The sequence below is a fragment of the Dryobates pubescens genome, chromosome Z, assembly GCF_014839835.1.
Source record: "Dryobates pubescens isolate bDryPub1 chromosome Z, bDryPub1.pri, whole genome shotgun sequence".
NCBI lineage: Eukaryota > Metazoa > Chordata > Aves > Piciformes > Picidae > Dryobates > Dryobates pubescens.
This window is the reverse complement of record NC_071657.1, coordinates 14,313,265-14,325,671: the sequence shown is the minus strand read 5'-3', so window position 1 is coordinate 14,325,671 and position 12,407 is coordinate 14,313,265. Positions and strand designations below refer to the sequence as shown.

Genomic DNA, 12,407 nt, shown 5'->3' with positions numbered 1-12,407 from the left:
AGGAGAGTCCTACAAGAGATGGTAATTAAAGCACCTTGCCACATGAAATTGCAGCAAAAAACCGGAATTCCTTAGCATAGACAATGTAAGTTGACAGTTCAGAGACAAAAAGACAGCAGTGTATGAGATGTAAAGGATTTACATTTTCTAAGAGATAAGAAAGCCAGCTGTGCCTCAATTTCCTGCAAAATACCAGTACATGCAGACATTAAATGATTCACCTTGTGGCATGATAGTCTGGGTCAGTCTGGAACCAGCAGTAGGAGCAATTGTGTTGCAGTGGATGTTATGCTTCCGGCCTTCAATTGCAATTGTGTTTGCAAGACCCAAAAGGCCAAGCTTTGCAGCACTGTAGTTTGCCTGACCAAAGTTTCCATATATTCCAGAAGCTGAAGAAGTCATAATTATTCTTAGGAGAGAGAAGGAAAAAAACCAAACAAAAAGAATGTTCAAGGTTTTCTTCAAGTTGTGCAATGCTATAGAAGAGCTTGGCATTATACTCTCCATATTCCACAAAACAAAAGTATGCAAAAAACCCCACTTTTTGTTAGTTTTGCTAACAAATATATACCTTTTTACATTTTATTGATAGAAAACATCTGACAACTGAAGCATTGTCATAGTAGCAGAAACTAACAAAGTCATGAGCCTTTTTGAGTTATTCTACAAAGCTAGAACAGAGACATTGTGTAACGAAGAGACACGGTATAGAGAAATGTCTTTTATTGTTCTAACTGCAGTTTGAGGGGTGTTATTCTTGTAACTACCAAATGGTTTCAGTCAGAAGAAAATTATTTTACTGGAAGTTACTTCACTTTAATATCCATTTGGTAACATGTGAAGATGCATTCTAACAGAGTTCACATTCAAAGAATCCTAATGTGCATTAAACACAAGGCAAAGTTTTGCCTCCTGCTATTGCTATGGAGATGATAAACCTGCTCACAGAAAGCCTCTAAAACCACTGCAGGTCATAGATGGTTTGAGGCAAGAAAACTGTGAAACACTGTGCTGTATGTCTTCTCATAAAATGGACTTCAAAGCAATAAAGAGTCTAGACCTTCACTTTTAAAACAAGCTTTATCAGAATCTGTTCCAATCTACCATAAACACTCTTCTCATAAAATGGACTTCAAAGCAATAAAGAGTCTAGACCTTCACTTTTAAAACAAGCTTTATCAGAATCTGTTCCAATCTACCATAAACACACTGCACAGCTGGGATCAAAACCTATTTAATCTTTATTATTATCTGTCTGCCGATCCAATCCAATACTTTTAACACAGAGAGGTGCTGCAAGTATAATCAAGATGATAAAAGCTACAAAATCTATGCAAAGCAGGCATTTTGCAGATGGCATACAGAAACTCAAGACTCACTGTTATCTAAGCAAATACAGAAAAAGGAGCCTATGGAAGCATTGTCTAAATGGATGCAACTCCTGGACTTCAGTGGTGTATTCTGCTTGCTGATCTCTTCCCTTTTTCCTACCATTCAGTTCACTGGATAAGAATGAATGTCAGTTTGCCCACAGAATGACAAAGAAGTTCATACAGCTTTTAACATATGAATAGGGTTGCTAAGACTAATAGCATCACATCAGCACTTTGATTAAGAAAAACAATGAAAGTGAAAAAACTTCAAGGTCTGAATTAACACATACCAAAATACAGTAAGAACACTCCCATAGCTTCTAAAATGTTTTCCCAAAGGAGGAGGATAAAAAAAATAAAAAAAAAAAAAAAAAAAAAAAAGTCAACCACCCAAATACAGGATATACTCAAAAGCAGAATTGCAGGTACCTGTTATTTGAATAGGAAGCAGCAGAGAAGTGTCTCTTGCAGTAACAGAAGTAACATACTTTTCTAACCAATCCTCATGAAAAGAAATGGTATTTCTATAATCCTGCTCTTCCTGTATAGGATGTTTGCATCTACAAAGCTTTAAGTGTTTGGCTGAAGAGGTAGAGAAGGGCAGGGCTGAAAGCCTACAGGCTTACACATTTGCACTGATTTTGTTTCATTCTAGTGACAGTGCAACAAAAGGATGCAAGAGTCCTCCTTCACTGTCAGGGCACACATCAGTCTGTTACATTTTAGTGAAAACGAAGGGGGGGGGAAATTTTAAAAAGACAAATTTTTACCTGCCAAATTTCTGATTTTTCATATGATTCCATGCAGCTCGGGTGACCAGGAACGATCCCCTCAAATGAATTCTATGAATTATATCTAGGAACAAATTACGTTGGGAGACAAAATCTTGGAATCATTAAACCAACTACACCCTTTGTTTCTTCTTGACAAAAACTGCATGTCTTCACACTCTCAAACTGCTACAAAAACCATGGAGGTTTTTTTACTTTGTGGTTGTTTTTTGATAGATCATTTGGAAGTGCTTGCCTGAACATATGCTGATCATCTCTTATGCCTCTTGGCTGGGGCTCTCCTGTACAGTATCCACATACATTCAAAATCCCTGCACTTAAGGACAGTCCTTCACATAAGAACTACAGAAGCTCTATTATCTTTGCAAAAGTCTGCTCAACCATTTGCCTGAAGATTCCCCCAGTTCTTATGCCCCCTGGGACATCAGCTTCCTTTCCTCTGTTGTTAGTTCTGGGTCTTTTAAGCCAGTTTAGTATTCACCTAGCAACTGCTGGCTCTAGGAATGGGTTCTGCTTGCAAAAACTATTGTGTACGTTTCACATGACTCTTTTATATTCCACTCAGAGAACTCAGAGTGGAAGGTAGAGCCCTTCTTCCCCTTGGGAACTACATACACCTAACATGAAATGCAGCACAGATCTATTTTGCGAGTGGAACTCAAGGCAGCTGAATGAAAGGAGATTACCACTTAACTTTCAGGGCACAAAAGAATTCCCTGATCTGGCACAGCCAGCCTTCCCCACTTTCTCTTCTTCCTTGTACCAATAGGAAGGATGTGCCCTTCACACAGAAAGTACATTTTGAAGTTTATCAACTCACCCCAGTCTTCATCACTTATCCGAACAAATGAACGGTCTCTTAGGATCCTAAAATGAATCATTAGGAGAATAAAATAGAACAAATTAGAACAAAGATGGACAGCTGTTTACACAAAAGTGACAGCCCACAATCAAATCTTCAGTTTTACTCACCCAGCATTGTTTACAACAACATCTGGAAGGAAAAAAAAAAAACAAAACACTAAGTGAGTCAAATACAAGCTTGTTTCTCTTTTTCTCCCACTTCTAAAACATATACAGACAGGAACACTGTGCACACACATCATACTGCTCTTCTATAGGTTCTTGTCCTGAATAGTGGAACCCTACCACTGGATAACATTTAAGACAAAATACTTCAGTACAGGCAAGTCTCAGCCTGCCAACAGAACAAAGTGTGATGATGAGGTATAGCTGAGAAGTGCTGGTGGCCTAGGAATACAATATCTGCAGAATGCAGCCACCCTGCACAGTTTTGCAGCTTGCTCTGAATTTCAGAACACTTCTGATTATGCAGTCTGTGCCACCATCTTTGTTGCACTAAGTCCAAATGATAACTCCAAGAACCAGAGAGTCACAGTCACTAAAGCAACCTGAATCATCGTAACTTTCTGTCAAATATTTAGTCTGGCTCTTGTATGCTTTGATCACACATATTTATAGCTACTCAGCCCTGAGTTAAAAATCACAAACTTGACAATTAAACAATGGTAATCATATGGTTAAGAGGCACATTGCTCATTAGAGAAAATACCTAAACCTTTTTTTTTTTTCAGTTTAAGAATTTTGATCTTCACATAGGCACACAAGCTTCCAAAACAAGATAGGGCATCTCCAGCTTTTCAGCAATATCATTGATCTTAATTTTATTCAGCAAGTTGCAACACTTGATGAATTGTGTGCTTTGAGACAGAAATCATTAACCATTACTTCAGTATTAAAATTTTGAAGGGCACAAAAATAAGAATCATATATTGGGCTTTAAACTTCTGCTATAAAATATGAAAAACACAGGTAAGTGAGAAGCCCCTAATTTAGGTTTCACTAAGGGCATTAAGGGCTGGCGAGTTCTACTGTTGTGACACTGTATTTCATATACTTTTTGTCAGTTGCACCACTTATAATCACTCTGCACTCACAAACAAGTTAAAACAAGAATTAAGCAACTGTACCTATCCTCCCAAAAGCCTCAAGTGCTGTCTTCACAAGCTTTTCACCATCTTCCACTGAATCTGTAGGGGAAAAAAAAAAAAGGATTATTTTTTCAAGTAAAATTAACTGGGTATATTGCCCTTCCAGAATATTAACAAATAATTCCATGAAGGTAAGAAAAATAAATTGTATGCAACCCCAATATAAAATAAATCCAAATCCAGCCATTATTTGCATGTGCACTACAGTAAATCCAAATGGTGCAATGTTTGCCACTAAGAAACCACAACACAAAACATCATGAAGCAAAACAAGTAAGAGTCCATTCCCATTTTGCCTCTGACAACTGCAGATGGACAGTTTCTTAGTGTTTCAATGTTAAGAAATCATATAGAAACAGTCATTGCTAGATGGCTATTAATTAAAAAAGCCCAACAATTTATGTGCTTGCTTTTAGCATCTCTGCCTCCCTACTCCATATTACACTTATTTAATTCATACAGTGCTGGTAAGCTGTCATCAGTCCTTTATTAAGCACTGTCAACTCTTCATTCAAGAGGTCCACTATTCCTTATAGGCAAAGCATTACACTAACCTGGAAAAATAACATACCATAATTGGGTACTGCTTTCCCGCCTTTTGCTCTGATTTCGTTGACAACTTTGTCAGCAGCTGAGGAGCTCTTGCCAAATCCCTTGAAATCACCTCCAAGATCATTCACTGTGCATCACAAAAAAAATTAATTTTTCATTGTCAATGTTTAGACTTCATGGCCTCTCCCGGGCTCATTATCACACTGGAAGTTATAAGGAGTATTAACAAAATCTGCTGTGTTTGGATACCACTGAGGATCTCAGATGATTAAAAAACAGTAGGTCACACTGTGCTTTTTTAGGTTTAGAAGTAGTATAACAGTATAGCATACATCTTTATATATATATATATATACACACACACAGCCCATATGAAATAGAATTATGTTTCTCACATCCACCATGTATTCAACTTCTTTGCTCTGTCCAGCCTACCTCTCCAGTTGTGTTATTGTAATTCAGAGGTTAAGATCAAGATTAAATACCAAACATACACAATTCTGGTCTCCTGCCAAACTGCTACATCTGCTACACGAATTGTAAAGAAGATGGAGAAGACTTTGTTTCTGTTTAATAGGGTAGCTGAAACATTACTAGTAAACTTCATTGTAGAACAAATGAGGCCTTCTGACTACAGACATAAGAGCCTTCTCTGAAGTTTCAGATATAGTTCCTGTGAAGTAAGAGGGCCACCTGAAACAAAGAGTTGCTTTTTTTCCAGGCAGGCATTATTAGCAACAGCTGCCCTATAGTACCACCACGATGTGCTACACTCTTGCATTTGCATGGTCCACAGTTTCACAGAATTCAGAGGAACAAAAGCATTAAAAAAATTTTAGAAAAATCAATTTAGCCATCATATTTGGACAAATGAAAAACTAGTAAGAGTATGAATTATGTTTAAACAACTACAAAGTGAAATGGTAAGAAAACCGGGAAATGTGTATTTACATGCAAAATTGGTAGTTTGATAAGCAGCCTTTTGCTTTGATGAACTCTACCTTTGTGCCTTCTAACATTTTTAAGTCCTCAAGAAGCCAGCCATGGAGCAATGCACAAAGTATGCATGATATTGTTGCTGGTCCTGTAACTGTAAGTGTGCTGTATCATCACAAAAGGAATAAAACCCATACTGGACCTCTTGTTTTGTTGGGGTTTTTTTAATCTCCATGTAAAGAGGAACAGAGCTTGCAGAACACATGACAAAAATGTTCTTTACTACACAGATCAAGAAAGTCTTTTCTAGAATCCTGTATTCAACTATGTGTACACCACTTAAGAGAAATGTACAAATACTGCAGAAAACCCATACGAGCAAAACCAAACAAAACGTGAACTGCCTAGCATGGAGCAGGAAGAATAAAGGTAGAACAGGATGACATGCTCAAGAACACTAACAGACTGATGCAAACTAGAATGCAAACAAAATCTCCAAGCTAAATAGATCAGTATCTAACTGGTTGAACATGCAGCTAGCACAATACAGGGAAGGCATTAGGGAAAATTTCCAAGTGTACCGAAGTGTTACAATAGGCAACATGGTCAGAGTGCTCAGCCTGCAACATCAGAGGTCTTTAACACATACAAAAGAAAAGCAAGTCAGGAACAGCACCAGGATTTCTCATCCGTCCTTGGAAAGATGAGTGGACAACTTTGTGGTAAACATTTATGCAAAAGCATTGTTAGTCTTGTTCAGACATTACAATTCTCTACCAAAGACATGCTTATGTATGATTATCTTTCGCTTCAAGAGCAATTTGCTGACAAAAGCTTAAATATTTGGAAAAAAATCCAGAGGCAGCAAACCACTTCAGGCTGAGTACAAATGCTGACTGAGTTGAAGCAAAAGGAAATGCAGAAGAGTTATCCTAGGTTTTGAAAATGATAAAATAACGCCACATGTGTGGTAATCAAGCAATCAAAACCAACACAGAACTAGTAAGTTCAAGAGGGACAAGGGTCTACTGGATAGAGTCCAACAGAGAGTTACCAGGATGATTAGGGGACTGGAGCACTGCCCTGTGAGGAGAGGCTGAGAGCCCTGGGACTTTGGCTTTTTCATCTGGAGAAGTGAAGACTGAAAGGGGATATAATATCTGAGGGCTGGGTGTCAAGAGGGAAGGGACAGGCTCTTCTGCGTTGCACCCTGTGATAGGACAAGGGGCAACAGATATAAACTGCAGCACAGGAGGTGGCACCTCAACATGAGGAGGAGCTTCTTCACTGTGAGGGTCATAGAGCACTGGAACATGCTGCTCAGAGGTTATGAAGTCTCCTTCTTTGGGGATTTTCAGGACCCATATGGATGTGTTCCTGTGCAACCTGTGCTAGATTCTATGGTCCTGCTCTGACAGGGGGGTTGGACTTGACGATCTTCAAAGGTCCCTTCCAACCCCTAACATCCTGTGATCCTATGATGTAATTTGCTGTTGCAAACATCTAGCAGAGACTAGCCAGAGACTGAAGCAGAGGTGGCAGAGCATAGTTATAGTATCAACTGTAAAGAATTCCTCTAAGGCCGTGAGTACATTATTAGCAAAGAGAAGCAAATCTGTAGAGTGAAGCAGTTGGTGCTGAGGACCTGACATCTACAGCACATGTTTGGGGTTTTTTTAAAAAACAAATAATTTCTTGCTATCATCTTGCGCCACAAACTAAACAGTTAAGGTGTAGAGCAAAGTTGTACCTTTCAGTTTGGTTTTCAAAGGAACTCCACTCATGCACTTCAATGCCATCCCACAATGCAAACAGAAAACGTAAAATCATACAGAACAGGACAAATATAAACTAAACTAAAACGCAGAGGAGCTCCCAGGGAAACAGAAGAAACAGTAGGGTCTGGACATACAGATGTTGCAAGACAAAACCAAAGTATCCCCTTCTTCCTGCTGTCAACTTTTTTTGACAAAATGCATGAAGAGATGAAGCATGGGAAGGGGAAAAAAAAAAAAAAAAGGTGGTACCAAGCAGCCTTTTGGTTATAAGGAAAAGGTGAGCTCCCTGTGGGTCACAATGGCCAGTCTAGCCACACCAACCACAGCTTACTCAGCAGAAGGTAATAAACAGAGAGAGATGTAGGACTGGACAGAAAAGCTTCCATTTTGGGACCCATGGCTATTCCTCCAGCTAGAGTATTTTATCATTATTCTTACAATGAACCTTCATTTCCATAACTTCAGGGAATTTATTTTAAAGCAATAGAAGTTTCATATCTGCTTTTGGAAAAAAAAATAAGAATCTTTACACAAGTAACTTCTCAAATCTTTGGAGTCAGAATCACGAAATAATAAAAGCAAGAAAAATAAATACAAGCATGCAGAGGTAATTGCACAGCAGTACTATAGGAAGAGGTGAAGTGAGGTTGTTTCCAAAGGGAAATGAGTTTCTTGTACTGACTCAGCTGCTGTACAACAAAGCCATGCAGTAAAGGTGAAGGTGCATTAGCTGTGATCAGGCAATACAATATGTATTCCTTCCCACCATTCTGGAAAGTCAGAACTCTAGCTACTAGTCAGTACAACCACATATTTGAGCTGCTTTAGTGATTTATTTGGCTTTTTGTTGTTAAATGAGAACTTGAAGTATTCATGCTCCTAGTAAATAAGTATCAAAGGGGCAACTACAAAAAAAAACACAACAAAACCCAAAAAAACAGCACCCACAAAAAACAAAACCTAGAATTATTTTTGTCTCCACAAAAGACTTCTCATATTTAATCCATAAAGTACACCCAAACAATTTTTATGACATTTGTAAACTGCAATTGGGCTTTTCATTAGAAAGATACTAAAAGTGAACAAGTTCTCACCCACAACCTGTTTATGCATTTAATCTGGAACTCATCAACACCTGCACAAAATAATTTGTAGGCAGTAAAATGGCAAAGCCAGAATGTGCTTAAGGACACAACTTAGCCTTCAGAAATAGCTTGTGATACAGCATTTTGCACAAGTAATATTCCTTGAACAAGGTTCAACTACATGACTACAAAACTACCAGAAATACTTTACTGAGAGCTATTTGGCATTGCCATTGAAATCAGGTGGCTCTTCTCTGCAATATATTGCAAAAAGAAACAATGCAGGGCACTTCCAGCATTTTTCTGGGCATTACATTCAAGTAACTCTTTTCCTGGGAGAAGGTACTAGGCAGTAACATATTCTCATTTTCAAAGGGTCACATTAAAAGTTTCTGAACAGTATCCACACAAGACAACACCCTCTCTGGCCACAACTCATGATAAAGATTGGTATACGTGGAAGTCAAGTCCAGGAAATTATCTGATACAAATTGGTCTTCCAGAAAAGATAATCCCTTGGACACATTTGGGGACCTTATTTCATAACAAAACAAAGCTTAGAAGCAAAATTTAAATGGCTAAAGATAAGATAGAAAACCATTAAACAACAAAGGTTACTGTCTAAAAGGGCCTAGAATGTAAAATGTGAGCAAAGGTTATTGTCTAGATCAGGTTAGTTAACATAAAACTTACCAACTACTGAAGCTCCTCTTTCAGCAAAAGCCAGAGCATATGCTCTGCCCAAGCCTAGTTGAAGAAAACAGAAAAAAGTTAAAAAAAAATGAAGTTAATTTTGTCTCCTGGATTGCAAAAAATGCTGCATAAAAATCAATTGCATTAATACAAATGCACCAAATCTTCAAACACTTCAAAGGTTCAAAGTAACACTACTTCCCCCACAAGTTAAAAGGTTCAGGTGAGTTCAAAACTTGTAAGTAAACAAACAAACTGCTGACAAAACCTCTAGTCAAGAGAAGAGAAACCAAACAAACCATGCTTACTCTTTGGTATTGCACTTAACAGAACCATCAGGGAAAGCTGTCTGCTGCTGAGTTTGTGCTTGTGATGGCAAAATACATTTGTAAGGCAAAAGGTTTAATGTTTTGACACAAACTTGAAGGAGGAGGGAATGCTTTAAGTTAATTAATTACAATCTAAGTAAGTTAGTCTTTAAGACTAACTTGAAGAAGAAATTGAAAATTTAACTGTAACTGAAGACACACTGACAAAACCCCTCCATGTATTTGTATGCAAAAGAATAATTTAATACCACAATTAACAAGATTCATCCATACCTCATCTATCATAACAGAGGACTGCCATTTTTGCCTCATATACAAAAGCAAGATTCCAGCACCATTACTCCAGCTGAAGACTGTGTGTTATACATTAGTTAATTGTTACAACAAATGATTTATAGAGATATTATCTACTGTGCCAGTCAAAAGTTATTAACATTAATGATGATTGCCTTTTTATTCCAAAAGAAGCTAAGAGTTAAAGGATGAACAGTCAGAAAAGTTTCTCAGAGTGCAACAGCATCTCTGTCCCTCACCAAAACATTCTCAAATTTAAAGACTCAAGGAAAAAAACAAGACGGCTGGGGGAGGTCTTCTATAGTCTGTTTTAAAACACACCACAAATTGGTGAGCCTCTGTAATGAAGTAATCACATATACATCCACAACCTGATGCAACTCAAGTCCAAAAGCCACACAAGTGAGATGTGCACAAAAACCAGACCATGTTACGCATGCTAATATTCTCAACTGGCAAGCAAGGACTGAAATTCAAGGTTCAAAACTGATCTGAAAAAAAGATAATTAGAACCTAGCTTGAACTGCATGGACAGTGACAATGTGACAAGACAGGCAGGAACCATACTTCACAAGAGACTGGCCCAAAGTGAAATACTGCTGTATTTTTAGATGCCTGTGGATGCGAAAACAGGCCTCGCTTTAAAACAAATTAGTGGTTAAAATGTTTTAGATGAATTCCCAGCTTTAATCTGTTCACCAGCATCCAATTAAAATAAATAAATAAACAAATGCTAACAATGTTATTAGAAGTAAACTCTAACCACAGTGCTGCAGAGCAAAACTAGAACTAATCTGAACAGGCCTTGCCCGTACCTTGGCTTACCCATAATCAATCTGTTATTAAAACTATTGTGAAACAAAACTTCCAAGGGCAGTTTTATCTGTTAACAAACAATTTTCAAATGGCCTTATACTAGAAGTACAAGGGTCACTTTACCCACACTTATGATGAGCACTTTTTGTTCCATGAAATGTGTCTTCGAAGCTTTGTTACTGCCAAAGTGTCTTAACCTGTCCCTCATTGAGATTTATTATATAAAAAAGAACATATAAATACAGGTCTGGTAAAAGCTGACAAGCACCACACAAAGATCTGGACTCAGTTATTCTCAAGCTGGGCACCTTCAGGTGATGTCAGTGGAGTGTTCAGTGCTTTCCACAAAATCTCACATTCTTGGTCCTTCTCAACAACACAGAAACCAGATCCAGGCCTCCAAAGTTACTTATCTGACCATGCAGCTCCACGACCAAATCCTTCCCTGAGCACAGCAGAACAAGCTCCTTCACGAGCTCATCACAACTACAAACTTTCTCTCTCTCTTGTCCACACTAACAGCTCTTATCTTCGCTGGAACTACCAGAGCAGGCAGAAGACAAAGCGTACATTCAGAAGAAGAAAAAAAAAACACACCCAAACTTCACCAAAGCCCAAACCAAAACAGCCAACACAAGAACAATTCTTGGCAAAAACAAGAATTCCACTGCAAAACCACCTCCCTGGAGAGGCCAGGCCCGCAGCCCACCAACAGAACAGGCCACCCCTGCTGTGGAAGATCCCTCTGCTGCCCTCTTCCCTGCTCCTTCAGGCTGCCTCCCGGGAGGTCAGGGAAGGCAGCAGCAGGTCAGAGGCTGCTTTCTGCACCACAGCTGGTACGTGTGTGTCAACCCCCAGACGGAACACCATGCCAGACTGCGCATGTTACAAGGGCCGATTACTAGGTCCGAGGCAGTTAGGACACCAAAACAGTAGGTAGCGCAGGACATCTATTACTGACGGGTGTAAAGCAGCGCTACTTCGCCCTTGTATTTATAGAATAGAAAGGACGCATTCGGAGGCAGTGCTAACGTGCTCGTTTTCCGCAGAAGCGGGACTCCGATCAAACTGCAGTAGCTCCAAAGCGCTGCAAGAAACACGGCGGTAACCCCTGTACAGCCTTGGCACTGAGGCGACACCCCTGACGGGTCAGGGCCGGCACCTGACAGGGCCGCCGCTGGGCCCGGCCTCCCCCGCGGCAGGCAACCGGCACGCCGTGCCTCCTTCCCGCCGCCGCACCTCTCACTTCTGAGGGGAAAATACCCTCTCAACGAAGCCTTCACAGATGTCCGCGGCTGCCACCCGAGGGCACGGCGACCCCCTCCTCCCGCGGGGATGAAAGCCCCGTCACACTGCACCCGAGCCCGGGACGGTGCTGCTCACCTCCTCCGGCGCCGGTCACCAGCACCACTCGCCCGTCAAACCGCAAGCCAGCTGCCATGCCGCTGCACTCCAGCGAGCTGCCCACCGCCTCGGCCTCCACCGGCAGGACTAGAGACAACACGGCCGCACCGCGGGGGCGGAGCGAGGCGCGGAACCGCGCATGCGCCACCACCGCGGCGGAGAAGCCAGTGCGGGAGGGGGCGTGCGGCTGTGGAGCTCAGCCAGGCCGAGCCTTGCGAGCTCCAGCCCTAGAGCAGCTTGTACAGTGCAGGGCTTGTGACAGGCGATTTCCTCCGGCCTGCCCCGGGCCAGGCACACGTCTTTACAGGGGTCTAAACAGGCCGCAGCTCGGTAGTGTGGATTTC

At 40.4% G+C, this 12,407-nt stretch overlaps 1 protein-coding gene across 1 annotated transcript in view; it reads right to left on the bottom strand.

The window, feature by feature from the left end:
- Positions 1-12,165, bottom strand: part of HSD17B4 (hydroxysteroid 17-beta dehydrogenase 4) — a 66,908-nt gene extending 54,743 nt beyond the window's left edge. Inside the window, exons 1-8 of the mRNA XM_054178054.1 lie at positions 12,043-12,165; positions 9,221-9,274; positions 4,748-4,855; positions 4,156-4,215; positions 3,137-3,158; positions 2,985-3,031; positions 2,144-2,228; positions 222-409 (exon numbers count right to left, since the gene is read on the bottom strand). Coding sequence (XP_054034029.1) covers positions 222-409; positions 2,144-2,228; positions 2,985-3,031; positions 3,137-3,158; positions 4,156-4,215; positions 4,748-4,855; positions 9,221-9,274; positions 12,043-12,100 — 622 coding nt within the window. The 5' untranslated portion in view covers positions 12,101-12,165. The remainder of the gene's footprint in view (positions 1-221; positions 410-2,143; positions 2,229-2,984; positions 3,032-3,136; positions 3,159-4,155; positions 4,216-4,747; positions 4,856-9,220; positions 9,275-12,042) is intronic.
- Positions 12,166-12,407: the final 242 nt, after the last annotated feature.